Source organism: Bombina bombina, chromosome 5 (genome assembly GCF_027579735.1).
Source record: "Bombina bombina isolate aBomBom1 chromosome 5, aBomBom1.pri, whole genome shotgun sequence".
NCBI classification, from domain to species: Eukaryota; Metazoa; Chordata; class Amphibia; order Anura; family Bombinatoridae; genus Bombina; species Bombina bombina.
In genome coordinates, this window is record NC_069503.1 from 586,126,402 (window position 1) to 586,153,627 (window position 27,226).

General features: G+C 39.7%; 1 protein-coding gene across 2 annotated transcripts in view; it reads right to left on the reverse strand.

Moving 5' to 3' along the window:
- The window catches only part of LOC128660611 (transmembrane protein 245), a 252,964-nt gene that overhangs the window by 153,621 nt on the left and 72,117 nt on the right, over positions 1 to 27,226 (reverse strand). For both annotated transcript variants that reach the window (XM_053714539.1, XM_053714538.1), the window contains exons 4-5: positions 20,850 to 20,963; positions 8,853 to 9,056 (exon numbers count right to left, since the gene is read on the reverse strand). In XM_053714539.1, coding sequence (XP_053570514.1) covers positions 8,853 to 9,056; positions 20,850 to 20,963 — 318 coding nt within the window. The remainder of the gene's footprint in view (positions 1 to 8,852; positions 9,057 to 20,849; positions 20,964 to 27,226) is intronic.

A 27,226-nucleotide genomic window follows, 5' to 3' on the forward strand; every position in this document is an offset into this window, starting at 1 on the left:
AAACCAGCGTTAGAGGCTCCTAACGCTGGTTTTGGGCGCCCGCTGGTATTTGGAGTCAGTGATTAAAGGGTCTAACGCTCACTTTTCAGCCGCGACTTTTCCATACCGCAGATCCCCCTACGCCATTTGCGTAGCCTATCTTTTCAATGGGATCTTTCTAACGCTGGTATTTAGAGTCGTTTCTGCAGTGAGCGTTAGAGCTCTAACGACAAGATTCCAGCCGCCTGAAAATAGCAGGAGTTAAGAGCTTTCTGGCTAACGCCGGTTTATAAAGCTCTTAACTACTGTACCCTAAAGTACACTAACACCCATAAACTACCTATGTACCCCTAAACCGAGGTCCCCCCACATCGCCGCCACTCGATTAAAATTTTTAACCCCTAATCTGCCGACCGCCACCTACGTTATACTTATGTACCCCTAATCTGCTGCCCCTAACACCGCCGACCCCTGTATTATATCTATTAACCCCTAACTTGCCCCCCACAACGTCGCCGCAAGCTACTTAAAATAATTAACCCCTAATCTTCCGACCGCAAATCGCCGCCACCTACGTTATCCCTATGTACCCCTAATCTGCTACCCCTAACATCGCCGACCCCTATGTTATATTTATTAACCCCTAATCTGCCCCCCACAACGTCGCCGACACCTACCTACACTTATTAACCCCTAATCTGCCGAGCGGACCTGAGCGCTACTATAATAAAGTTATTAACCCCTAATCCGCCTCACTAACCCTATCATAAATAGTATTAACCCCTAATCTGCCCTCCCTAACATCGCCGACACCTACCTTCAATTATTAACCCCTAATCTGCCGACCGGAGCTCACCGCTATTCTAATAAATGTATTAACCCCTAAAGCTAAGTCTAACCCTAACACTAACACCCCCCTAAGTTAAATATAATTTTTATCTAACGAAATAAATTAACTCTTATTAAATAAATAATTCCTATTTAAAGCTAAATACTTACCTGTAAAATACATCCTAATATAGCTACAATATAAATTATAATTATATTATAGCTATTTTAGGATTAATATTTATTTTACAGGCAACTTTGTAATTATTTTAACCAGGTACAATAGCTATTAAATAGTTAAGAACTATTTAATAGTTACCTAGTTAAAATAATTTCAAATTTACCTGTAAAATAAATCCTAACCTAAGATATAATTAAACCTAACACTACCCTATCAATAAAATAATTAAATAAACTACCTACAATTACCTACAATTAACCTAACACTACACTATCAATAAATTAATTAAACACAATTGCTACAAATAAATAACATTAAATAAACTATCTAAAGTACAAAAAATAAAAAAGAACTAAGTTACAGAAAATAATAAAATATTTACAAACATAAGAAAAATATTACAACAATTTTAAACTAATTACACCTACTCTAAGCCCCCTAATAAAATAACAAAGCCCCCCAAAATAAAAAATTCCCTACCCTATTCTAAAATACAAATATTACAAGCTCTTTTACCTTACCAGCCCTGAACAGGGCCCTTTGCGGGGCATGCCCCAAGAATTTCAGCTCTTTTGCCTGTAAAAAAAAACATACTATACCCCCCCCCCAACATTACAACCCACCACCCACATACCCCTAATCTAACCCAAACCCCCCTTAAATAAACCTAACACTACCCCCCTGATGATCTTCCTACCTTGTCTTCACCATGCCAGGTTCACCGATCCGTCCTGGCTCCAAGATCTTCATCCAACCCAAGCGGGGGCTAGACATCCACTGAAGAAGTCCAGAAGAGGGTCCAAAGTCTTCCTCCTATCCGGCAAGAAGAGGACATCCGGACCGGCAAACATCTTCTCCAAGCGGCATCTTCTATCTTCTTCCATCCGATGACGACCGGCTCCATCTTGAAGACCTCCAGCGCGGATCCATCCTCTTCTTCCGACGACTAGACGACGAATGACGGTTCCTTTAAGGGACGTCATCCAAGATGGCGTCCCTCGAATTCCGATTGGCTGATAGGATTCTATCAGCCAATCGGAATTAAGGTAGGAATTTTCTGATTGGCTGATGGAATCAGCCAATCAGAATATAGTTCAATCCGATTGGCTGATCCAATCAGCCAATCAGATTGAGCTCGCATTCTATTGGCTGATCGGAACAGCCAATAGAATGCAAGCTCAATCTGATTGGCTGATTGGATCAGCCAATCGGATTGAACTATATTCTGATTGGCTGATTCCATCAGCCAATCAGAAAATTCCTACCTTAATTCCGATTGGCTGATAGAATCCTATCAGCCAATCGGAATTCGAGGGACGCCATCTTGGATGACGTCCCTTAAAGGAACCGTCATTCGTCGTCTAGTCGTCGGAAGAAGAGGATGGATCCGCGCTGGAGGTCTTCAAGATGGAGCCGGTCGTCATCGGATGGAAGAAGATAGAAGATGCCGCTTGGAGAAGATGTTTGCCGGTCCGGATGTCCTCTTCTTGCCGGATAGGAGGAAGACTTTGGACCCTCTTCTGGACTTCTTCAGTGGATGTCTAGCCCCCGCTTGGGTTGGATGAAGATCTTGGAGCCAGGACGGATCGGTGAACCTGGCATGGTGAAGACAAGGTAGGAAGATCATCAGGGGGGTAGTGTTAGGTTTATTTAAGGGGGGTTTGGGTTAGATTAGGGGTATGTGGGTGGTGGGTTGTAATGTTGGGGGGGGGGTATTGTATGTTTTTTTTTACAGGCAAAAGAGCTGAAATTCTTGGGGCATGCCCCGCAAAGGGCCCTGTTCAGGGCTGGTAAGGTAAAAGAGCTTGTAATATTTGTATTTTAGAATAGGGTAGGGAATTTTTTATTTTGGGGGGCTTTGTTATTTTATTAGGGGGCTTAGAGTAGGTGTAATTAGTTTAAAATTGTTGTAATATTTTTCTTATGTTTGTAAATATTTTATTATTTTCTGTAACTTAGTTCTTTTTTATTTTTTGTACTTTAGATAGTTTATTTAATGTTATTTATTTGTAGCAATTGTGTTTAATTAATTTATTGATAGTGTAGTGTTAGGTTAATTGTAGGTAATTGTAGGTAGTTTATTTAATTATTTTATTGATAGGGTAGTGTTAGGTTTAATTATATCTTAGGTTAGGATTTATTTTACAGGTAAATTTGTAATTATTTTAACTAGGTAACTATTAAATAGTTCTTAACTATTTAATAGCTATTGTACCTGGTTAAAATAATTACAAAGTTGCCTGTAAAATAAATATTAATCCTAAAATAGGTATAATATAATTATAATTTATATTGTAGCTATATTAGGATTTATTTTACAGGTAAGTATTTAGCTTTAAATAGGAATTATTTATTTAATAAGAGTTAATTTATTTCGTTAGATAAAAATTATATTTAACTTAGGGGGGTGTTAGTGTTAGGGTTAGACTTAGCTTTAGGGGTTAATACATTTATTAGAATAGCGGTGAGCTCCGGTCGGCAGATTAGGGGTTAATAATTGAAGGTAGGTGTCGGCGATGTTAGGGAGGGCAGATTAGGGGTTAATACTATTTATGATAGGGTTAGTGAGGCGGATTAGGGGTTAATAACTTTATTATAGTAGCGCTCAGGTCCGCTCGGCAGATTAGGGGTTAATAAGTGTAGGTAGGTGTCGGCGACGTTGTGGGGGGCAGATTAGGGGTTAATAAATATAACATAGGGGTCGGCGATGTTAGGGCAGCAGATTAGGGGTACATAGGGATAACGTAGGTGGCGGCGGTTTACGGAGCGGCAGATTAGGGGTTAAAAGTGTAATGCAGGGGTCAGCGATAGCGGGGGCGGCAGATTAGGGGTTAATAAGTGTAAGGTTAGGGGTGTTTAGACTCGGGGTACATGTTAGGGTGTTAGGTGCAGACTTAGGAGGTGTTTCCCCATAGGAAACAATGGGGCTGCGTTAGGAGCTGAACGCTGCTTTTTTGCAGGTGTTAGGTTTTTTTTCAGCTCAAACAGCCCCATTGTTTCCTATGGGAGAATCGTGCACGAGCACGTTTTTGATGCCGGCCGCGTCCGTAAGCAACTCTGGTATCGAGAGTTGCATTTGCGGTAAAAATGCTCTACGCTCCTTTTTTGGAGCCTAACGCAGCATTTGTTTGAACTCTCGATACCAGAGTTAAATTTATGGTGCGGCCAGAAAAAAACCCGCGGAGCGTTAACAGCCCTTTTACCGCCGAACTCTAAATCTAGGCCTTTGAGACTATAAATGTTATTTGTTATGCTTAGGTAAAAAAACAACTAAAACTTTGTAATATACATTCATTAATTATTTTGTTTGCCTTTGTGTGGAAATTGTGCTTGTCCGACACTCCCTATACAGGCATATAAACAAATTATTCACTCCCCATACAGGCATATAAACAAATTATTCACTCCCCATACAGGCATATAAACAAATTATTCACTCCCCATACAGGCATATAAACAAATTATTCACTCCCCATACAGGCATATAAACAAATTATTCACTCCTTATACAGGCATATAAATAAATTATTCACTCCCCATACAGGCATATAAACAAATTATTCACTCCCTATACAGGCATATAAACAAATTATTCACTCCCTATACAGGCATATAAACAAATTATTCACTCCCTATACAGGCATATAAACAAATTATTCACTCCCTATACAGGCATATAAACAAATTATTCACTCCATATACAGGCATATAAACAAATTATTCACTCCCTATACAGGCATATAAACAAATTATTCACTCCCTATACAGGCATATAAACAAATTATTCACTCCCTATACAGGCATATAAACAAATTATTCACTCCCTATGCAGGCATATAAACAAATTATTCACTCCCTATACAGGCATATAAACAAATTATTCACTCCCTATACAGGCATATAAACAAATGATTCACTCCCTATACAGGCATATAAACAAATGATTCACTCCCTATACAGGCATATAAACAAATGATTCAGTCCCTATACAGGCATATAAACAAATTATTCACTCCCTATACAGGCATATAAATAAATGATTCATTCCCTATACAGGCATATAAACAAATGATTCACTCCCTATACAGGCATATAAACAAATGATTCACTCCCTATACAGGCATATAAATAAATTATTCACTCCATATGCAGGCATATAAACAAATTATTCACTCCCTATGCAGGCATATAAACAAATTATTCACTCCCTATGCAGGCATATAAACAAATTATTCACTCCCTATACAGGCATATAAACAAATTATTCACTCCCTATACAGGCATATAAACAAATTATTCACTCCCTATACAGGCATATAAATAAATTATTCACTCCCTATACAGGCATATAAACAAATTATTCACTCCCTATACAGGCATATAAACAAATTATTCACTCCCTATACAGGCATATAAACAAAATATTCACTCCCTATACAGGCATATAAACAAATTATTCACTCCCTATACAGGCATATAAACAAATTATTCACTCCCTATGCAGGCATATAAACAAATTATTCACTCCCTATGCAGGCATATAAATAAATTATTCACTCCCTATACAGGCATATAAACAAATTATTCACTCCCTATACAGGCATATAAACAAATTATTCACTCCCTATACAGGCATATAAACAAATTATTCACTCCCTATACAGGCATATAAACAAATTATTCACTCCCTATACAGGCATATAAACAAATTATTCACTCCCTATACAGGCATATAAACAAATTATTCACTCCCTATACAGGCATATAAACAAATTATTCACTCCCTATACAGGCATATAAATAAATTATTCACTCCCTATACAGGCATATAAATAAATTATTCACTCCCTATACAGGCATATAAACAAATTATTCACTCCCTATACAGGCATATAAACAAATTATTCACTCCCTATACAGGCATATAAACAAATTATTCACTCCCTATACAGGCATATAAACAAATTATTCACTCCCTATACAGGCATATAAATAAATTATTCACTCCCTATACAGGCATATAAACAAATTATTCACTCCCTATACAGGCATATAAACAAATTATTCACTCCCTATACAGGCATATAAACAAATTATTCACTCCATATGCAGGCATATAAACAAATTATTCACTCCCTATACAGGCATATAAACAAATTATTCACTCCCTATACAGGCATATAAACAAATTATTCACTCCCTATACAGGCATATAAACAAATTATTCACTCCCTATACAGGCATATAAATAAATTATTCACTCCCTATACAGGCATATAAACAAATTATTCACTCCCTATACAGGCATATAAACAAATTATTCACTCCCTATACAGGCATATAAACAAATTATTCACTCCATATGCAGGCATATAAACAAATTATTCACTCCCTATACAGGCATATAAACAAATTATTCACCCCCTATACAGGCATATAAACAAATTATTTTTACTAGATTTCAATAAACAATCTAAATTCCCTAAACCGGCTTGATAGCTATTTAACAAACTTATTTACAACTTGCCTTTACTCTCTATGATTAAGGGACATAAGATAAACATTCCAGAGTTTTCATGTAGTTTTGAAAATGACTAATAAATGTTTTAAAAGTATTTTAAACTCACACTATTTTGTAGGGATGAATTTTACAAATCACTGTTTACTTTCAGATATAAACTAACAATTTCCGGAATTAAAACAAAATGGTCTTAGGCTTTTCATACACAATACATTAAAATGGACAGTAAAGTCAACTTAAAAGTTATATGGATTGGATAGAACATTATATTTTAAACAATTTTCCAATTTACTTCTATTATCTTTTTTGCTTAGTTCTCTTTGTATCCATTGATAAAGGATAAGCTCAGGAGTGTGCTTTTGTCTTTAGCCATCAGGCAGCAGTGTCTGCAGCAATCTTCATAGCAATGTTATACATAGTTGCAACACTGGAATACTAAAGACATGTGAACGCTTGTAAGCTCCTATCAGCTTCAGTAGATTTACTTTTTAATAAAGCAAACTTGATCAATCGGAAAGTTGTTCAAAATGTCAAGCTCTATCTGAATAATGAAGTTTAATTTTGACTGTCCATTTAAAGAATACACACATTAGATACCTGCAACTTATTACACCTACCAATGATAATATGAAACATCCGAAGGTAGAATATTGCGACTGTGTTAACGTATTCCCATCCATAGAACACCCTATTTGTACGCAAACTCAAGCTAACCTGACATCAAAAAAATAAATATTTCACATTCCAATGTTCTTCACATAGCAGAATATGTTCTATTTACTCATAAATACCTATTCAGATGTTTTTTGGTTAAATATATATCTATACACACACATGTGTGTGTATATATATATATATATATATATATATATATGTAAACTGACCATATTGCCGCTTTAAAAGGGGACACATATGAAAAATGCATATGTCAGGGTTCTAATAACAGAACATTATTCAAAGCATTTCTTTTAACAGCCCTGACATATGTATTTTTCATATATGTCCCTTTTTAAAGCGGCAATATGGTCAGTATATATATATATATATGATTATAGATAGATAGATAGATAGATAGATAGATAGATAGATAGATAGATAGATAGATATAGGAATAGGGCTCCAATGCATTTATATATATATATATATATATATATATATATATATATACACACACATATGTATTGTGTCTATATGTGTATATATGTTTGTAAATACACACACATATATACATATATATTTAGACATGTATATGTATGATGTAAAAGCCCTTTGCAGTCCTTTTTTTTTCTAACACCTGAGACCTCATATCTTTTAGCCCTTATATCTTTTTTGTGCAAACTTTTTTAATAATATTTTTTATCAGACAGTGTTATTATGATTGTTACTGCACTTTTATATATATTGTTGATGTATTTGTTTGTACTTTTTACGATAAACCTGATATCGCTTGCAGGAAACACCACTTGTAATCTAGCCTTTTATAAAGAACATGGGTTTTAATGAAGAGTTAAGAAATGGGATCAAAGTGTTAAAAATAAAAAAATACTGAGGTTTTGGGGACGGGATATAGCCATAAGGAATATGATAAGAGTAGGTAGGAAAGTAAAGGGCCAAGAATGTGTGTGTGACGTGTGCCCTAAACCTATATGAGTGAACCTAGTCTAAATGTATTGGTGTTAAAGAGATGGGAAAGTCCAAATGAAACTTGCATTAATCAGATAGAGCATGTCATGTCATTTTAAGACACTTTTAAATTTACTTCTATTTTCAAATGTACTTTGTTCTCTTGGTATTCATTGTTGAAAATTAATATGCACATATCCTACACTAGTGGGAGCTAGCTGCTGATTGGTGCCTGCATACATTCATCTCCTGTGATTGGTTGACTAAATGTGTTCAACTATAGCAAAGGATATCAAGGTAATGAGGCATACTTGATAATAAAAGTAAATTGCATGTTGATTAAAAGTGTATGTTCTGTCTGAATAATGAAAAAAATAAAATGAGTTTTGTGTCCCTTTAAATCTAATATGTACAAGTAAACTAATAAAAAAAAAGTGTATAGCAAAGAAATAATCAAAACATGACCTAACTGTAAGAAGGAATACTATTCATATAACAATAATAATGTAATCCTAAAACAAAAATTAGCAAAACCTGATCAAGAATGATAAATACAAATGTGTCTGAGAATACTGAAACAATGTCATAGCAAATAATGTGCTGCACATTACTCATTTATACATGTGCACTGGTTACAGTTCTACTTTATAGACAACCACAAGTTTGCTGTAAATTAATAAATACATAGAAAAGAGTGCTAAACACTTATAGATTTATAACCTGCAATCGGCACCGGAAGAAGTTGTATTATCCACAGATTAAGCCATAGCTGTACGATAAATATAGCCCACACAAGCAGAACAAAGTAGATATCACTCGTTTTCTTCTTTCTTAAGAATGCACCAATGTCCCCTCTTTGTCTACTAAATGATATGGAGGCAGGTGATGAAATAGGTGTAGTAGGTTCATTATTCTTTGTTTCCTCTACAAATAAAAAAGAACACATTATTAACCCCTTAGTGACCAGAGCACTTTTCCATTTTCTGTCCATTTGGGACCAAGGCTATTTTTACATTTTTGCGGTGTTTGTGTTTAGCTGTAATTTTCTTCTTATTCATTTACTGTACCCACACATATTATATACCGTTTTTCTCGCCATTAAATGGACTTTCTAAAGATACCATTATTTTCATCATATCTTATAATTTACTATAAAAAAAATGATAAAATATGAGGAAAAATGGAAAAAAAACACACTTTTTCTAACTTTGACCCCCAAAATCTGTTACATATCTAAAACCACCAAAAAACACCCATGCTAAATAGTTTCTAAATTTTGTCCTGAGTTTAGAAATACCCAATGTTTACACGTTCTTTGCTTTTTTTGCAAGTTATAGGGCCATAAATACAAGTAGCACTTTGCTATTTCCAAACCATTTTTTTCCAAAATTAGCGCTAGTTACATTAGAACACTGATATCTTTCAGGAATCCCTGAATATCCCTTGACATGTATATATTTTTTTTTTGTAGACATCCCAAAGTATTGATCTAGGCCAATTTTGGTATATTTCATACCACCATTTCACCGCCAAATGTGATCAAATACAAAAAATTGTTCACTTTTTCACAAATTTTTTCACAAACTTTAGGTTTCTCACTGAAATCATTTACAAACAGCTTGTGCAATTATGGCATAAATGGTTGTAAATTCTTCTCTGGGATCCCCTTTGTTCAGAAATAGCACACATATATGGCTTTGGCGTTGCTTTTTGGTAATTAGAAGGCCGCTAAATGCCACTGCGCACCACAAGTGTATCATGCCCAGCAGTTAAGGGGTTAATTAGGGAGCTTTTAGGGAGCTTGTAGGGTTAATTTTAGCTTTAGTGTAGTGTAGTAGACAACCCCAAGTATTGATCTAGGCACATTTTGGTATATTTCATGCCACCATTTCACCGCCAAATGCGATCAAATTAAAAAAAACGTAAAATTTTTCACAATTTTAGGTTTCTCACTGAAATCATTTACAAACAGCTTGTGCAATTATGGCACAAATGGTTGTAAATGCTTGTCTGGGATCCCCTTTGTTCAGAAATAGCAGACATATATGACTTTGGCGTTGCTTTCTGGTAATTAGAAGGCCACTAAATCCTGTTGCGCCTCACACGTGTATTATGGCTAGCAGTGAAAGGGTTAATTAGGGAGTTTGTAGTGAGCTTGCAGGGTTAATTTTAGCTTTAGTGTAGAGATCAGCCTCCCATCTGACACATCCCACCCCCTGATCCCTCCCAAACAGCTCCCTTCCCTCCCCCACCCCACAATTGTCCCCCGCCATCTTAAGTACTGGCAGAAAGTCTGCCAGTACTAAAATAAAAGGGTTTTTAAAAAAAAATGATTTTTTTTTAGCCTATTTACATATGCTACTGTGTAGGATCCCCCCCTTAGCCCCCAACCTCCCTGATCCCCCCCAAAACCGCTCTCTAACCCTCCCCTCTGCCTTATTGGGGGCCATCTTGGGTACTGGCAGCTGTCTGCCAGTACCCAGTTTACAATAAAAAATGCTTTTTTTCTGTTTTTTTTGTTTTTTTCTGTAGTGTAGCTTCCCCCCCCCACCCCCCACAGACAAACCCCCACCACCTTGCTGATTGTTTAAAATTTTATTTTTTTATATCTTTTTTATTTCCCATTTTCTGCAGTGTAGCGGTTCCCACCCGCTCCCTCCCCGTGCACGCGCCCGCCCCCACCCTCCCGTGCACGCGCGCGCGCCCGTGCGCGCCCCCAGCCACCCCCGCCCACGATCCCGCCCCCCTTCACATCCACATGGCCATCGATGGCCGCCACCCGCCTCCCGGTCCGGCTCCCACCCACCAACGCAGGTAGCCACCGATCTCCGGTGCAGAGAGGGCCACAGAGTGGCTCTCTCTGCACCGGATGACTTAAAAAGGTTATTGCAGGATGCCTCCATATCGAGGCATCACTGCAATAACCGGAAAGCAGCTGGAAGCGAGCAGGATCGCTTCCAGCTGCTTTCCACACTGAGGACGTGCAGGGTACGTTCTCAGGCATTAACTGCCTTTTTTCTGAGGACGTACCCTGCACGTCCTCAGTCGTTAAGGGGTTAATCTAGTAAAAAAGTGATTTAACTGCATTATTAACACATTTTAGGCCTCTCAAGGGAGAGAAAATCTCAAAATCCTCTACTATTTTATGGAGAGTCTATTCTTCATTATTACTCATTTATTCAGGCATTATTGAACAAATTCTATAACTTAGAGTTTGGCAGGTACAGGAGCCAGGAAGCCATAGCCAATAGACATGTTTTAAAATATTTTACTTGTCTATACACAAAGACCCTTTCTTGGACTCTATAAATAATATGTAGCTGGATCCTCAGTTAAGCTTAAAGGGACAGTCAACTCAAAAATAAATATTGTTTAAAAAGATAGATAATCCCTTTTAATACTCATTCCCAAGTTTTGCATAACCAACATGGTTATATTAATATACTTTTAACCTCTGTGATTACCTTGTATCTAAGCCTCTTTTGATAGCCCCCTGATCATGTGACTTTTTATTTATTATCTATTGACTTGCATTTTAGCTGTGTTGTGCAGAACCCACGGGCATGAGCACAATGTTATCTAAATTGCCCACATGAACTAGCAGTCTCCCGTTGTGAAAAGCAAACAAAAAAAGCGTGTGATTAAGAGGCTGTCTATAGTGGCTTAGAAACAGGCAGACATTTAGAGGTATAAATGTTATAAAGTATATCAATATAAAAATGTTGGGTAGGGGGGCGGAGCCAGGCACCGAAGCAGCAAGACGCAGCTCTGCAGAGCTCCTGAGCCCTTACTAGATTTAAGAATTAATAACTTTGTCTATCTATGATTTTTATACAGCCAAACTTACTGAAGAACACTGTGATACTATCGCTTCATGTGTATTCTGGCTATGGCTATATAACGCAACTTTTCGGCCACTGAAGAAGCTGTTGTATGGGGAGGCCTAAAGGTCTAGTGGTAGTGGTTTGTGACGCCACGCATTGATCTCCTCTGCTGAGCGGGTTACTTGCCAATTCTACAGTGAATACTACTTACAGTGACTTTACTCAAAACTTCATAACGGTCCTCATGGAGGAACTTCTACATAACCTGCAAGCCATCTTTGATGATTTCGAAGTGGCTGTAATCCGGGCATTTGGCGCCCTCCTGCCGACAGCTCAGACTGGAAAGCCGCAGACTACAGCAGTCATATCACCACCTCAAGCGCTTTCGGAAGGCGCGCAACAGAAGCGGGACGCTGGACAGTGCTACTATGTATTGACTGACCTACCCTCGTGGGATATGGCCGGTCCCTGGGAGGGGGTGTTAGATGCTCAGATATGCCAGTCTGGAGAATCAGCCGATGTGGAAGTTGAGCCGCAGGACAATATAGCGTATCCTCATACTTTGTCACGGTCAGAGGCGAGGGGCCCTAGCTTCTTGACCGGAAGGAGTTTAGAGTTTATGTGGCAGATGAGTAAACGAGCAGTCGCCCAGGGTCCGCGTGGAGCGGATAGATATGCAACAATATCCTTCCTACTAGTGTACTGCTCTTGGGCAGTTGAGGACTTTAACTTTCACTCCTGGATGACGCCGTGCATCGCTCTTGGGAAGCAGGAGACATTTTGCCTAACTCTGATGCAGCACGGTGCTAGTAAAGCTGGAATCGGGTAGAATATTACACTCTAGGCAGATACTTATTTGGCTACTGCAAATAAACTTTCAATATTGGTTTATCGTTATATTTGATAGGCCCCTTTTTTTTATTTTGTTTTATTGCCATTTTTTTTTTTTTCTTTTCTGTATTGTGTGCTCTGTATTTATGTTATGTTCAGAGCGCTATATTAGACAGGTAGCATGCACTTATGCAGATTAGAGAGGAGTAGGCTGCTAAGTTTTATACAGTGACTTATTAATGTATTTTTAGTATTAGTGTATATACCTAGAAGTGTTTGAAATTATTAACGAAGTGCTACTGGCATATACTTTTTTCACTCTGCATGCCCTGCTTATTTGTTTTGTTAAGAGTGTTATTCCATATACTTTTATAGTGGATTGAATGCCCATTGTTTCCCTGGTATAGATGTATTTAGAGGTATTTTATATACTAAACTTCAACACAGCCTCCTAGATCACCTCTATTAGGGTGAATAATAGTATTCTAGTGATAGTCCTGACTCTCTAAGTAGCAATATAGGTATATACTCTTCAATTGAGATAGCTATATGATTTACTCTATACTCTCATATAAAGGTAACCTAGTACTCAAATGATATACCTGATTAATTCAGTCAGGGTGCCTGGCTTTCATAGCCATAACTATATTTGTATATCCAGTTGGAGTTAAAGCGGTTTCATTATCATACATAATTTGCTTTCAAATTGATTCATTTTGAGAGAGCTAGATAGATACCATATTCGGTTAGCTCTAGTAGCCTTGAAACCGCGATTCTCATATGTCACACTCTGCCCTCCCGTAAACATTTTGTTTATTTCATAAACAATAGGAACACAGATTCCATTGTCACTCCCCACTCACCATCAAAAGCTAGTATTTTATTCTTAAGAAGCAACTAGTTCTATTGAGGAATCTAGATGAACTGAGTAACATCTTCACATGTACTCTAGATTAAAACATGTCAATAATATGTGATGGGATTGTTGTCCCTGCCTTAGAGTGTTGTGTGCCCATAGTCTATATCTAATATCCATTAGGTGGGATGATAATTTTATTCATTATCAGTTATTCAGTGGAGAGTGCTGTCTTTACTATAATCCTATGTCGCTAGATTATTCTATATTCTGATGTTAATAAGCTTCTTGCCTTTCATATCATCCCTTTCCTTATGTTGATTGACATTACATACTTTATATACTAGTGTAGTTACTATAAATGTGATTAATATATTCCAATAGTGCTACTGTGATCATCTATGATCTTAAGAGTCCAAGAGTGGCCCTATTCATTATATTTTTGTAACAAGTCCCTATCCAGTCCCCTTATTGGTAGTAGTTAAAGGTTCAGGCCCAGGAGAGGCTATTGTTTTTTCTTTTGGGGACTATACATTCACATGATTTGTCTATTGTACACAGGGGTTAATTGTTTGCTTATATATTACACTATATTTACCATAAGTATGTTGAATGGGTTTAATAGTTCTTAGAAGTCCTAAAAAGGACTATATATCTTTATTGTCCTCCTGAAATGACATGTAGCAGTTTAAGATGGAGGCCCTAGAGGAGCCTCACTATTCTTGTAAAAGAGGAAAAAAAAACGAGGATTATCTTTGAAATATGTTTTTTATATACTATACAGGTTTTGTTTAAACTGTTGGCTATATATTAGTATTCCTTTCTAATTTCTACTCAGATGCCGACTTGCTTACATGTCTTTCCATTGCTATGGAATATAATATATATGTATTTCTGATTTCTCACAACACAATTCCTGTATGTTTTTTTTATTTGGTTCCTCAATAAAGAAATTAAAATAAAAATGTTGGGTAATGGGTAGTAAAGGCGTTATCTAACTTTTTAAACAATAACAATTTTAATGTTGACTGTCCCTTTAATTTTGAAGCTTGTCCAGTTAAAAGGAGAGTGGATGAAGGCCAATTTGTGACAGAAGCTGTGCCAGGATGATAGAGAGTGGTGAGAGGGATTAGGCTAGCACAAGGTGTTGAGAGAGATGTATAACTATGAGAAGGAGAGCCATATTGGGGTAGCACTCACACAGAGAGACTGATATGAGCACAAAAATATAAAAGCTCATAGAAAAAAAAACATAGTAAAATGTGTTGCTTCATAAGCAGGGATTTCAAAATAGTGTTATCTATCCAAGTCTAATTGCTCTCGCAAGCACATTGGCCTGCATATATGTTCTGACATTTATATAGGGTACAACAATGCATCAATTCTGATGATGCAGTGGTTTGCCACTAAAAGTTTATAAACACCTTTAATGGAAGTCTGTGAGACATCAATCATAAAGGATTCCCAAGTATTAAAAAAATAGATTATCCAGAACAATCAAATACTTAACTTGAGCAAGTGTACACATTGTCAGGGTGCCAGGAATCAGACTGAGACGAGAAGTGCAAAAATAATCACACCTTTATTAATAGCAAAAAATAATAAAAAGTCCATACGTCAAATAACAAGCCAGGAATCAAAACCAGAGCTGGTAGTCAGACAAGCCGAAGCAAGTAGTCAGACGAGCCGGAATCAGGAACAAGGAGAACAGCAGAGTCAGGAACAAGCCAGGGATCAGGAACCAGGAACCAGGAACGACGTCAGACAGCCAGGTAATACACAGGAGCTCTCACAAACAGGTCTGAGACAACGCAAGGACAAAGCATACTGAACAGAGGCCCTTTAAATAATAAGTGATGACATCACAATTCTGAGACTGCATCCAGTCTCACATGGATAATGTAAACCAGTCTGGCCATAAAAGGAAGTGCAGGAAGTGAGCAGCATCCCCCACAATGCACCAAGTCAGGAAGAGAGGTGAGTAAAATGGCTGCCAGCAGCACATGACAAACAAGTCAGGAAAAAACCCTGACAGTACCCTTCCTTCAACGACCCCTCCCCCGCGGGAGGACAAAAGGCTTATTGGGGAAACGGGCATGGAAGGCACGGAGGAGGGCGGGAGCATGAACACTCCTCTGGACCGTAGCCCCTCCAATGAACCAAATACTGTACACGGCCCCTGGACATACGAGAGTCAATAATGCTGTTGACCTCATAATAATGCTGTTGACTCATACAAACCAATGGTTTCAAGAGGGAGACATGAAAAATAGCAACGATCAGCCTGGAACTTTTGGCGCTGCATAGAACGATGAAGGCAATCCTGAATCTGCACCCACGTGGAACGGAGTTGCCAGAGATGCTCCTCCAAAGCCGGAATACCCTAAGACATGAATGAATCGGGCAACAAGGATGGTTGAAACCCATAATTCACCATGAACGGGGATAACTTGGAGGAAGCATTAATAGCACTATTACGAGCAAACTCTGCCCAAGGTAACAGTTCAGACCAATTATTGTGGTGATCTGAGACATAGCAATGGAGGAACTGTTCCAGAGCTTGATTAGACCGTTCCGCAGCCCCATTGGATTGAGGGTGATATGCCGAGGAGAAGGAGAGCTGGATCCCCATTTGAGCACAAAAGGAACGCCAAAATCTGGAGACAAACTGGCTACCCTGGTCCGACACTATCTCCTTGGGTAACCCATGTAAACGGAAGACCTCACGGGCAAAAATTGAAGCAAGCTCCTGAGCGGTAGGCAACTTCTTCAAGGGAATGCAATGTGACATTTTAGAAAAACAGTCAACCACCATAAGGATAACAGTATTGCCACTGGAAACAGGGAGCTCGACAATGAAGTCCATGGAAAGATGTGTCAGAGGACGCTCACCATTAGCAATAGGTTGAAGAAGACCCCACAGGAAGACGTCGAGGAGTCTTATTCTGTGCACAAACTGAGCAGGAGGCAACATACGCAGCAACATCAGAACGAAGACCTGGCCACCAGAATTGTCGAGTGACAGACCAAATCATTTGGTTCTTGCCTGGGTGACCTGCGGCTTTAGGATAGTGGGAAGTGTGCAAAAGTTTAGTTTGAAGATTCTCAGGAACAAAACACTTACCACTAGGTTTCTCAGGAGGTGCATTGGTTTGTGCAGCCAGGATCTCCTCCCCCAAGGGAGAAGTCAAATTAGTACGTATGGTAGCCAAAATATGGTCAGGAGGTATAACTGGAGTAGGTACAGACTCCTCCTTGGACAGAGGTGAAAATTGTCGAGAGAGGGCATCAGCCCTAACATTCTTACTACCAGGCAGGTAGGAGACCACATAATTAAATAGAGACAAAAATAGCGCCCATCTGGCCTGTCGGGGCGACAAACGTTTTCCTTCAGATAGATAAGTTAAATTCTTGTGCTCAGTAAGAATGAGCACTGGCAAGCTAGTTCCCTCGAGAAGATGCCACCATTACTTGAGTGCCAAAATTATGGCCAGTAATTCCCTGTCGCCAATTTCATAATTGCACTCCGCTGGAGACAATTTCTTAGAGAAGAAACCACACGGATGCAAGGAACCGTCAGGCGTAGGACGTTGAGACAAGAGGGCACCTACTCCAGTCTCAGACGCATCGACCTCAAGAACGAAAGGCAGGACAGGGTTAGGATGAGCCAGAACTGGAGCGGCAGCAAAGGCAGTCTTAAGACTATCAAAGGCCTCAATGGCAGTAGGTGACCAATGGAGTGGATCATTCTCTTTACGGGTCATGTCTGTGATAGGTTTGACCAAGGAAGAAAAGTTTTTAATAAACTTTCTATAGTAATTGGCGAACCCCAAAAAACGTTGAATAGACCAAAGACCAACTGGGCGAGGCCACTGCAGAACTGCAGATAACTTGTCAGGATCCATGGAGAACCCTGCAACGGAGATAACATAACCTAGGTTACTTGAGTCTGATGGAACTCACATTTCTCAAGTTTACAAAACAGGCCATTCTCACGTAGTCTCTAAAGAACCCGTGTAACATCAGAACGATGAGCCTCAAGTGTGGGTGAGTGTATGAGGATGTCGTCTAAGTACACCACAACACACTGTTGCAACATATCTCGTAGGACATCATTAATAAATTCCTGGAAAACAGCAGGAGCATTACATAGGCCAAAGGGCATTACAAGATACTCATAATGCCCGCTCCTGGTGTTAAATGCTGTTTTCCATTCGTGGCCCTTCTTGATCCTAACGAGATTGTACGCTCCTCTCAAATCAAGCTTAGTAAAGACAGTAGCTCCCTTGAGGCGGTCAAAGAGTTCCGTAATGAGCGGAATAGGGTAAGCATTCTTAATGGTAAGACGATTAAGACCCCTATAATCGATGCATGGTCTTAACTCGCCACCCTTTTTCTTCACAAAGAAGAAGCCAGCCCCTGCAGGAGAGCAGGATTTGCGGATGATCCCCCGCAACAGAGCATCGGCAACATACTCCTCCATAGCACAATTTTCTGCAACAGACAGAGGGTAAACCCGGCCCCGAGGAGGAATGGCTCCGGGTTGCAGGTCTATGGCACAATCGTAAGACCGGTGAGGAGGCAACGTACCGGCACGCACCTTGTCAAAAACGTCTAGGAACTCTCGGTACTCCTCTGGGAATTGAGATACTGAAGAAGTGCACAAGACTTTAACTGGTTTCTGAAGACAAGTGGAAATACATTGCGGAGACCACGACAAAATTTCGGACCTGCGCCAGTCGAGACTGGGATTGTGCTTTTGGAGCCAGGGTAACCCAGAACAACCGGAAAATGCGGAGAGTTTATCACCTGGAACTGGAGGGTTTCAAAATGGAGAGCCCCAACAGCCATGGACAACGGAGCGGTTTCGTGAGTAACGAGTGCGGGCTGAAGGGGCCTGCCATCAATGGCCTCAATAGCAAGCGGAACGGACCGAGGCAAAACAGGATACAAAAGCACTGTTAATGAAATAGCCCGCAGCACCGGAGTCAACAAGAGCCTGGGTGACTATGGAGGAGTCCACCCAGGAAAGGACAACCGTGACCAAAGGTTTCTCCTTTAGCGGTTCCGGGGACAAGGATAAACCACCTAAGGTCTGCCCCTGACAGGACCTTAGGTGTGAGCGTTTCCCGGCCGTGTAGGACAAGACTTCAAAAGGTGGCCCTGTAACCCACAATAGAGGCAGAGCCCCTCCCTCCTCCTAAAGGCCATTCTCCGCCGCGGAGAGATGTGTGAATCCCAACTGCATCGGCTCAGCAGTACCTGGTGACTCGGGACCAGGAGGCATGGGAGGAGAGGGAGGCATGGGTGGGAACGAACACGTAGGAGACAACGGTACAGGAGGCTTCCGCAAGCGCTCCTTGAAAAAAGGCCTCTCACTTAGTCTGATGTCAATTAGGATTAAAAAAAGACACCAATGCCTCGAGATCCTCTGGTAAATCTCTGGCAGCAACTTCGTCTTTAATCGCATCAGAGAGCCCATGAAAGAAGGCGGCAACAAGGGCTTCATTGTTCCAGCCTACCTCTGCTGCAAGCGTACGGAACTCAATGGCATACTGAGCAACCGATCTTGTACCTTGCTGAATGGACATGAGTAGTTTAGCAGCAGAGGAGGAATGAGCTGGAACATCAAATACCCTTCGAAAGGAGGCCACAAATTCAGGGTAATTTGAAATCACAGGTTTATTAGTCTCCCACAAGGGATTAGCCTAGGCAAGAGCTGTGTCAGAGAGTAACGAGATGAGAAATCCCACCTTAGCTCTGTCAGAGGGAAACGCCTGAGGTAACATCTCAAAGTAAATACCCACCTGGTTCAAAAACCCTCTGCACTGATTAGGATTGCCTCCATATCGCTGAGGTAGAGGTGCAGAACTGGACATGCTCCTGGTAGGCATAGGTGCAGCAGCGGAAACAGGAGCAGCCATAACTTGCGGGACACTTTGATCCAAATGTGCAGTGCGAGTCAGCAGAGTTTGCAGGTTTAGTGCAAATTGATCCAAGCGATGATCCTGTTCATCCATCCTGGAAATTATGGCAGGTAAAGGTGGATTATTAGCACCATCAGGATTCATGGTCCTTGCGTAATGTCAGGGTGCCAGGAATCAGACTGAGACGAGAAGTGCAAAAATAATCACACCTTTATTAATAGCAAAAAATAATAAAAAGTCCAGAAGTCAAATAACAAGCCAGGAATCAAAACCAGAGCTGGTAGTCAGACAAGCCGAGTCAGGAGCCAAAGCGAGTAGTCAGACGAGCCGGAATCAGGAACAAGGAGAACAGCAGAGTCAGGAACAAGCCAGGGATCAGGAACCAGGAAGGACGTCAGACAGCCAGGTAATACACAGGAGCTCTTACAAACAGGTCTGAGACAACGCAAGGACAAAGCATACTGAACAGAGGCCCTTTAAATAATAAGTGATGACATCACAATTCTGAGACTGCATCCTGTCTCACATGGATGATGTATACCAGTCTGGCCATAAAAGGAAGTGCAGGAAGTGAGCAGCATCCCCCACAATGCACCAAGTCAGGAAGAGAGGTGAGTAAAATGGCTGCCAGCAGCACATGGCAAACAAGTCAGGAAAAAACCCTGACACAAATTGAATTGATGGGTATTCAAATGGATTGTAGTGGTATTGAAAATGAAGCCAAAAATCACCCAAGAGTGCATGCAATGTTTTTGCATGGTTCTTCTTATAGACTGTTATGGAGGGTGGTGGTAGAGAAGCTAAAGTAAAGTGGCCATTTTGTGAGCTCAGAGACCAAATTACATTTTTCTTTCTGAAATGTCAATTGTCAAGATTGTGGGAGAATGGATAAGTCACAAATATTTAGTGAGTGTGCAAACAAGTTGTATGCAGATACCTTTAAGAAACAAACACAAATATGCGGCTAAAATATGAAATTCAGCAGTCATCAGTAGGATCTTGGTTTAGTACCATATTTATTTTTGAACAGTAAACTGGAGATACTACTTTCAGATACAAGCAAGGCTACAGAACAGCGTCTAAGGCAGGGGAGGGCAATTATTGGCCCTCCAGATGTTATGGACTTCATCTCCCATAATGCTCTTTCAGCCATAATGCTGGCAAAGGATCATGGGAGATGTAGCTCATAACATCTGGAAGGCCGATAGTTGCCCACCCCTGGTCTAAGGGATACCTACCCACGTTACTACAAATACTGTATTACTGAATTTGTAATCACCTGCAGATTGTGCTGCAGTGTGCTCTTCCTGGTGTTCCTCAAATCCTGTAATTGATATTGCCATAGCAATGGTTGAAGCAGCTATGGTGATCATGTGTCCAGGTAGCACAGTACCTGAAAGAAACAGGAGAAACATTGGTTGTATCAAGTGATATTGTACAGAGGAGGATAATAAACATTATTTATAGCCAGAATTGCAGATCTACATACAAGACTGATAATCTATTGCTAGGCTTATAAATAGCAAAACTTGTTGGGAGAAATCAAAAGACAACATAATATAGAGAAGAAAAAAAAAGTGATATATACTGCAATTACTTTTAAGGGACAGGAAACCCATTTTTTTTTTCTTTCATGATTCAGATAGAGCATACTATTTTAAACAACTTCCCAATTTACTTCTATTATCTAATCAGCTTCATTATTTAGGTATCCATTGTTGAAAGGCATAGCTAGGTAGCCTCAGCACATGTGTGCTATTTGCTGATTGTTGGCTGCACATATAAAATGTTTAAAATTGTATGCTCTATCTGAATCATGAAAGGAAAAAAAAAGGGTTTCCTGTCCTTTTAACTCACTGACCTGGTAGCAATAAATCCTAAAATAGCATTATACCTCCTAAATCCTGTCTGAAAAACTTCACCATTTTTATTTGGCTTTGACTAATGTCACTTAAAGTCACACTTGTTGACAGACAAGCTCTGATTGGTAAAGCAAACCTTAGCTTTAAAAAGTGATGGTAAACTTAATCGTTTTTAGGTACAATATTTGTAATCATAAAGTAAAACATTGGCACTTTCATTCATGAAAGGCTCTGTAAACATGAAAACACTTTTTTTTTTAAATAATTACCCTTTCATGTTTTCAGATATTCGGCAGTTCATTCTACCTTAACAGATACTCTATTTCTTACTTCAGTGACGATTCAGGCTGTAGCCAATCGTTTTACTCCACTTTTCGTGTTCAAAACCAGGGGTGTTATTATTTACTTGCTGGACGACAAAGGCGCCACGATCTGATTAGCAACAGCATGAATCGTCACTGAAGAAAGAAATAGAGTATCCGTTAAGGGAAGAGAAATGGCAGAATATCTGAAATCATGAAAGAGTAATTATAAAAAAAAAAAAAGTTTACAAAGCCTTTCATGAATCAAAGTACAAATGTTTTACTTTATGATTACAAATATTGTAAATAAAAACAATTAAGTTTACCATCACTTTAACATTCTAAAAATTTGTTCTGTACAAATTTTAAGTGTGGCAGACCAATTGCACTTCATTTCTATTTTTTTTTCTATTTTTTTTTTGTATCACCTACACACACAACTAACTGTTGTTTTCAGTATGTTGCATTTTCTCCACTCACAGCAGAAAAAAATTTACTAACGAAATCAACAACTCTAGTCTGACAGACTGGAACACAATGGGAAAAAAAGAAAATCACAAAGTTCGGTTACAGAAAAAGCAGGTAAAATAATTAAAGTATCATACAAAATATTTTTGTTTAGTATGCAAAATTAGCATTGCAATTAGCATGGGGCATTACATTTTGAGTTTATTGAAACAACAAGAGGGAAGTACAGTAGCAAGATTTTCTTGTTGAACATTTGATTTGAAGTTTCTGCCTTTTTCTCATTGGGTAAGATCTTGATAAAGGCAGTTGAGTCTGCCGAAATGCGTAGAATTTGCTTACTATCGGTGGGCACCACTCACTACTACTGTTGCACCTATATAGGTTCATCTCTATCTCTATAATATATTAGAGTTAGACATGAATAATTCCTGTGTGCATTTATAATTGCTATTATTGGTGGATAATACTCCTATACTGTGTTCTATTTGCACATATACAGGTTCATCTCTATCTCCTAATATTACTTAGAGTTAGACATATGAATAATTCCTGTGTGCTTTTACTCTGTCTGGAGCTTTCACTATCAGGGTCATTGTTTGTTGTTATTCCCCCTGAAACAAACCACCTGAACAAACCATACGAAAAAATCTGAAGGTTCCTGCACCTACGGACTTTATGTTGCCTCTGTCAGCTGTTTCATCTATCATCTTAGAATCCTAAGGAAGCAGAAAAATAAATGGATCCGTTGTCAGAGACAGCCCGATATAATACTATTCTTTTAAACTAAGCCGAATCAGTGAAGTAATACAAAGTTTCTTCAGTGACAGCTATTCAAACGGATACAAAATATCTTTCTTCTGGTAATCATTGGACAATTCTAATCGGTCAGGTGACGCGACGTCACAAACAACGGCTCTCTCTCACAATTGCTTCCAACGGACACGTCACCGGGTCTGTAACTTTGTCCTTTCTCCCGGTTCCAGGACTACCAAACAATAGTCTGTGCACAGCGAATCTTATTTGCATCCGGACGCAAGTAGTATAAGTATAGCTTATATTTGTTTTTTAACCAAATGTTGCTTTTGTCAATGTGCTAGGTTATAAGCAATTGCTATTATTATAATGTGTATTTGCCTACTGGTCTGCTAGTGAATTTAATTTACTAGTTTTTATTACTATCGTTCATTTCATATTATCAACATTAACTTTTAATTAATTTTTTAGACTTGATGCCGGCATCGCTATATGTATATTTATTGTTTTAGTTTCTCTTCCATTTTATAATCTGTTTGCATATTGCTGATATATATTAAATGTTCTAACTTTATGAAATTTGGTTTTTCATCACTCATTTACACTAATTACTTTTATTACTTTTATTTACACTAATAATTTTATTTGGTCAACTCTTCCCAGAGCGCTTATCCCACAAATCACTTTTTTACTTCATTGGGTAAAGGCCATTATAGTAAAAAAATGATATACACTAATTTGTTAGAGGATGTAATTTTAACACTAGCAACCCTGCACCCAGCAAAGGGGTTAAAGTGAATGTCAATTTTGATGAATTAGTGCCCGGGTTTTTAATAATCCTATTAAAAACAAGGGCACTTTAATTCATCAAAATTGACATTTCACTCGTTTTCATCAAAAACTTACCTTTTAATCCTGGCAGCCTCTCGAGCGATTCCCCCAACCGTCGGAAACCTCTGCAGACGTCAGAAGTTACGAATCCAGCTTCCTCCAATCACAGATTCCCCCTCGGGGGAATCTTGGCCTGATGCAACATTGTGATTGGAGGAAGCCGGATTCGTCATTTTGGCTCGCGAAGACGGCTTGCGATGTGCGGAGGAAGTGTTGGAGCGGCTGCCAGGATTAAAAACACAATTTATGCTTACCTGATAAATTTATTTCTCTTGTGGTGTATCCAGTCCACGGATCATCCATTACTTGTGGGATATTCTCATTCCCAACAGGAAGTTGCAAGAGGACACTCACAGCAGAGCTGTAATATAGCTCCTCCCCTTACTGTCATAGCCAGTCATTCGACCGAAAACAAGCCGAGAAAGGAGGAACCATATGGTGCAGTGGTAACTGTAGTTTAAATTTAAAAATTACCTGCCTTAAAACGACAGGGCGGGCCGTGGACTGGATACACCACAAGAGAAATACATTTATCAGGTAAGCATAAATTGTGTTTTCTCTTGTAAGGTGTATCCAGTCCACGGATCATCCATTACTTGTGGGATACCAATACCAAAGCTAAAGTACACGGATGAAGGGAGGGACAAGGCAGGTACTTAAATGGAAGAAACCACTGCCTATAAAACCTTTCTCCCAAATATAGCCTCCGAAGAAGCAAAAGTATAAAATTTGCAAAATTTTGAAAAAGTATAAACCGAAGACCAAGTCGCCGCCTTGCAAATCTGTTCAACAGAAGCCTCATTTTTAAAGGCCCAAGTGGAAGCCACAGCTCTAGTGGAATGAGCTGTAATCTTTTCAGGAAGCTGCTGTCCAGCAGTCTCATAGGCTAAGCGGATTATGCTTCTTAGCCAAAAAGAAAGAGAGGTTGCCGAAGCCTTTTGACCTCTCCTCTGTCCAGAGTAGACAACAAACAAAGCAGATGTTTGACGAAATCTTTAGTAGCTTGTAAGTAAAACTTTAAAGCACGGACCACGTCCAAATTGTGTAATAGACATTCCTTCTTCGAAGAAGGATTACGACACAAGGATGGAACAACAATCTCTTGATTGATATTCTTGTTAGATACCACCTTAGGTAAGAACCCAGGTTTGGTACGCAGGACTACTTTATCCGTATGAAAAATCAGAGAAGGAGAATCACATTGTAAGGCAGATAGCTCGGAGACTCTACGAGCCGAGGAAATAGCTACCAAAAAAAAACAAAAAACTTTCCAAGATAAATGTTTGATATCTATGGAATGAAGAGGTTCAAACGGAACTCCTTGAAGAACCTTAAGAACCAAATTTAAGCTCCATGGTGGAGCAACAGGTCTAAACACAGGCTTGATTCTAACTAAAGCCTGACAAAATGCCTGAACGTCTGGAACATCTGCCAGACGCTTGTGCAAAAGAATAGACAGAGCAGAAATCTGTCCCTTTAAGGAACTAGCTGACAATCCTTTTTCCAAACCTTCTTGGAGAAAAGATAATATCCTGGGAATCCTGACCTTACTCCATGAGTAACCTTTGGATTCACACCAATAATTCTTATGGTAAATTCTCCTGGTGACAGGCTTTCGTGCCTGTATTAAGGTATCGATAACTGACTCGGAGAAGCCACGCTTTGATAAAATCAAGCGTTCAATCTCCAGGCAGTCCGTCTCAGAGAAATTAGATTTGGATGGTTGAAACGACCCTGAAGTAGAAGGTCCTCTCTCAGAGGCAGAGACCATGGTGGAAAGGATGACATGTCCACTAGATCTGCATACCCGGTCCTGCGTGGCCACGCAGGTGCTATCAGAAACACAGATGCTCTCTCCTGCTTGATCTTGGCAATCAGTCGAGGGAGCAGAGGAAACGGTGGAAACACATAAGCTTGGCGTTCTGGCGAGACGCCATGAGATCCAGTTCTGGTTTGCCCCAACGATGAATCAGTTGTGCAAACACCTCCGGATGGAGTTCCCACTCTCCCGGATGAAAAGTCTGACGACTTAGAAAGTCCGCCTCCCAGTTCTCTACACCTGGGATATGGATAGCTGATAAGTGGTAAGAGTGAATCTCTGCCCAGCGAATTATTTTTGAAACTTCTAACATCGCTAGGGAACTTTTTGTTCCCCCTTGATGGTTGATGTAAGCTACAGTCGTGATGTTGTCCGACTGAAATCTGATGTACCTCAGAGTTGCTGAGGCCAAGCCTGAAGAGCATTGAATATCGCTCTTAGTTCCAGAATATTTATTGGAAGGAGAGACTCCTCCTGAGTCCACGATCCCTGAGCCTTCAGGGAGTTCCAGACTGTACCCCAACCTAGAAGGCTGGCATCTGTTGTTACAATTGTCCAATCTGGCCTGCGAAAGGTCATACCTTTGGACAGATGGACCTGAGATAGCCACCAGAGAAGAGAATCCCTGGTCTCTTGGTCCAGATTCAGTTGAGGGGACAAATCTGTGTAATCCCCGTTCCACTGACTGAGCATGCATAGTTGCAGCGGTCTGAGATGTAAGCGTGCAAACGGCACTATGTCCATTGCCGCTACCATTAAGCTGATTACTTCCATACACTGAGCCACCGAAGGGCGCGAAATGGAATGAAGAACCCGGCAGGAATTTAGAAGCTTTGATAACCTGTACTCCGTCAGGTAAATCGTCATTTCTACAGAATCTATCAGAGTCCCTAGAAAGGAAACTCTTGTGAGTGGGTATAGAGAACTCTTTTCCTCGTTCACTTTCCACCCATGCTACCTCAGAAATGCCAGTACTACGTCCGTATGAGACTTGGCAATTTGGAAGTTTGACGCCTGTATCAGGATGTCGTCTAAATAAGGGGCTACTGCTATGCCCCGCGGCCTTAGGACCGCCAGAAGCGACCCTAGAACCTTTGTAAAGATTCTTGGGGCTGTAGCTAATCCAAAGGGAAGATCTACAAACTGGTAATGCCTGTCTAGAAAGGCAAACCTGAGAAACCGATGATGATCTTTGTGTATCGGAATGTGAAGATAAGCATCCTTTAGATCCACTGTAGTTATATATTGACCCTCCTGGATCATTGGTAGGATGGGACGAATAGTTTCCATCTTGAATGATGGAACTTTGAGGAATTTGTTTAAGATCTTTAGATCCAAAATTGGTCTGAAGGTTCCCTCTTTTTTGGGAACCACAAACAGATTTGAGTAAAAACCCTGTCCCTGTTCCTGCTTTGAAACTGGATGGATCACTCCCATAACTAGGAGGTCTCGTACACAGTGTAAGAATGCCTCTCTCTTTATCTGGTTTGCAGATAATTGTGAAAGGTGAAATCTCCCTTTTGGGGGGGAAGCTTTGAAGTCCAGAAGATATCCCTGGGAT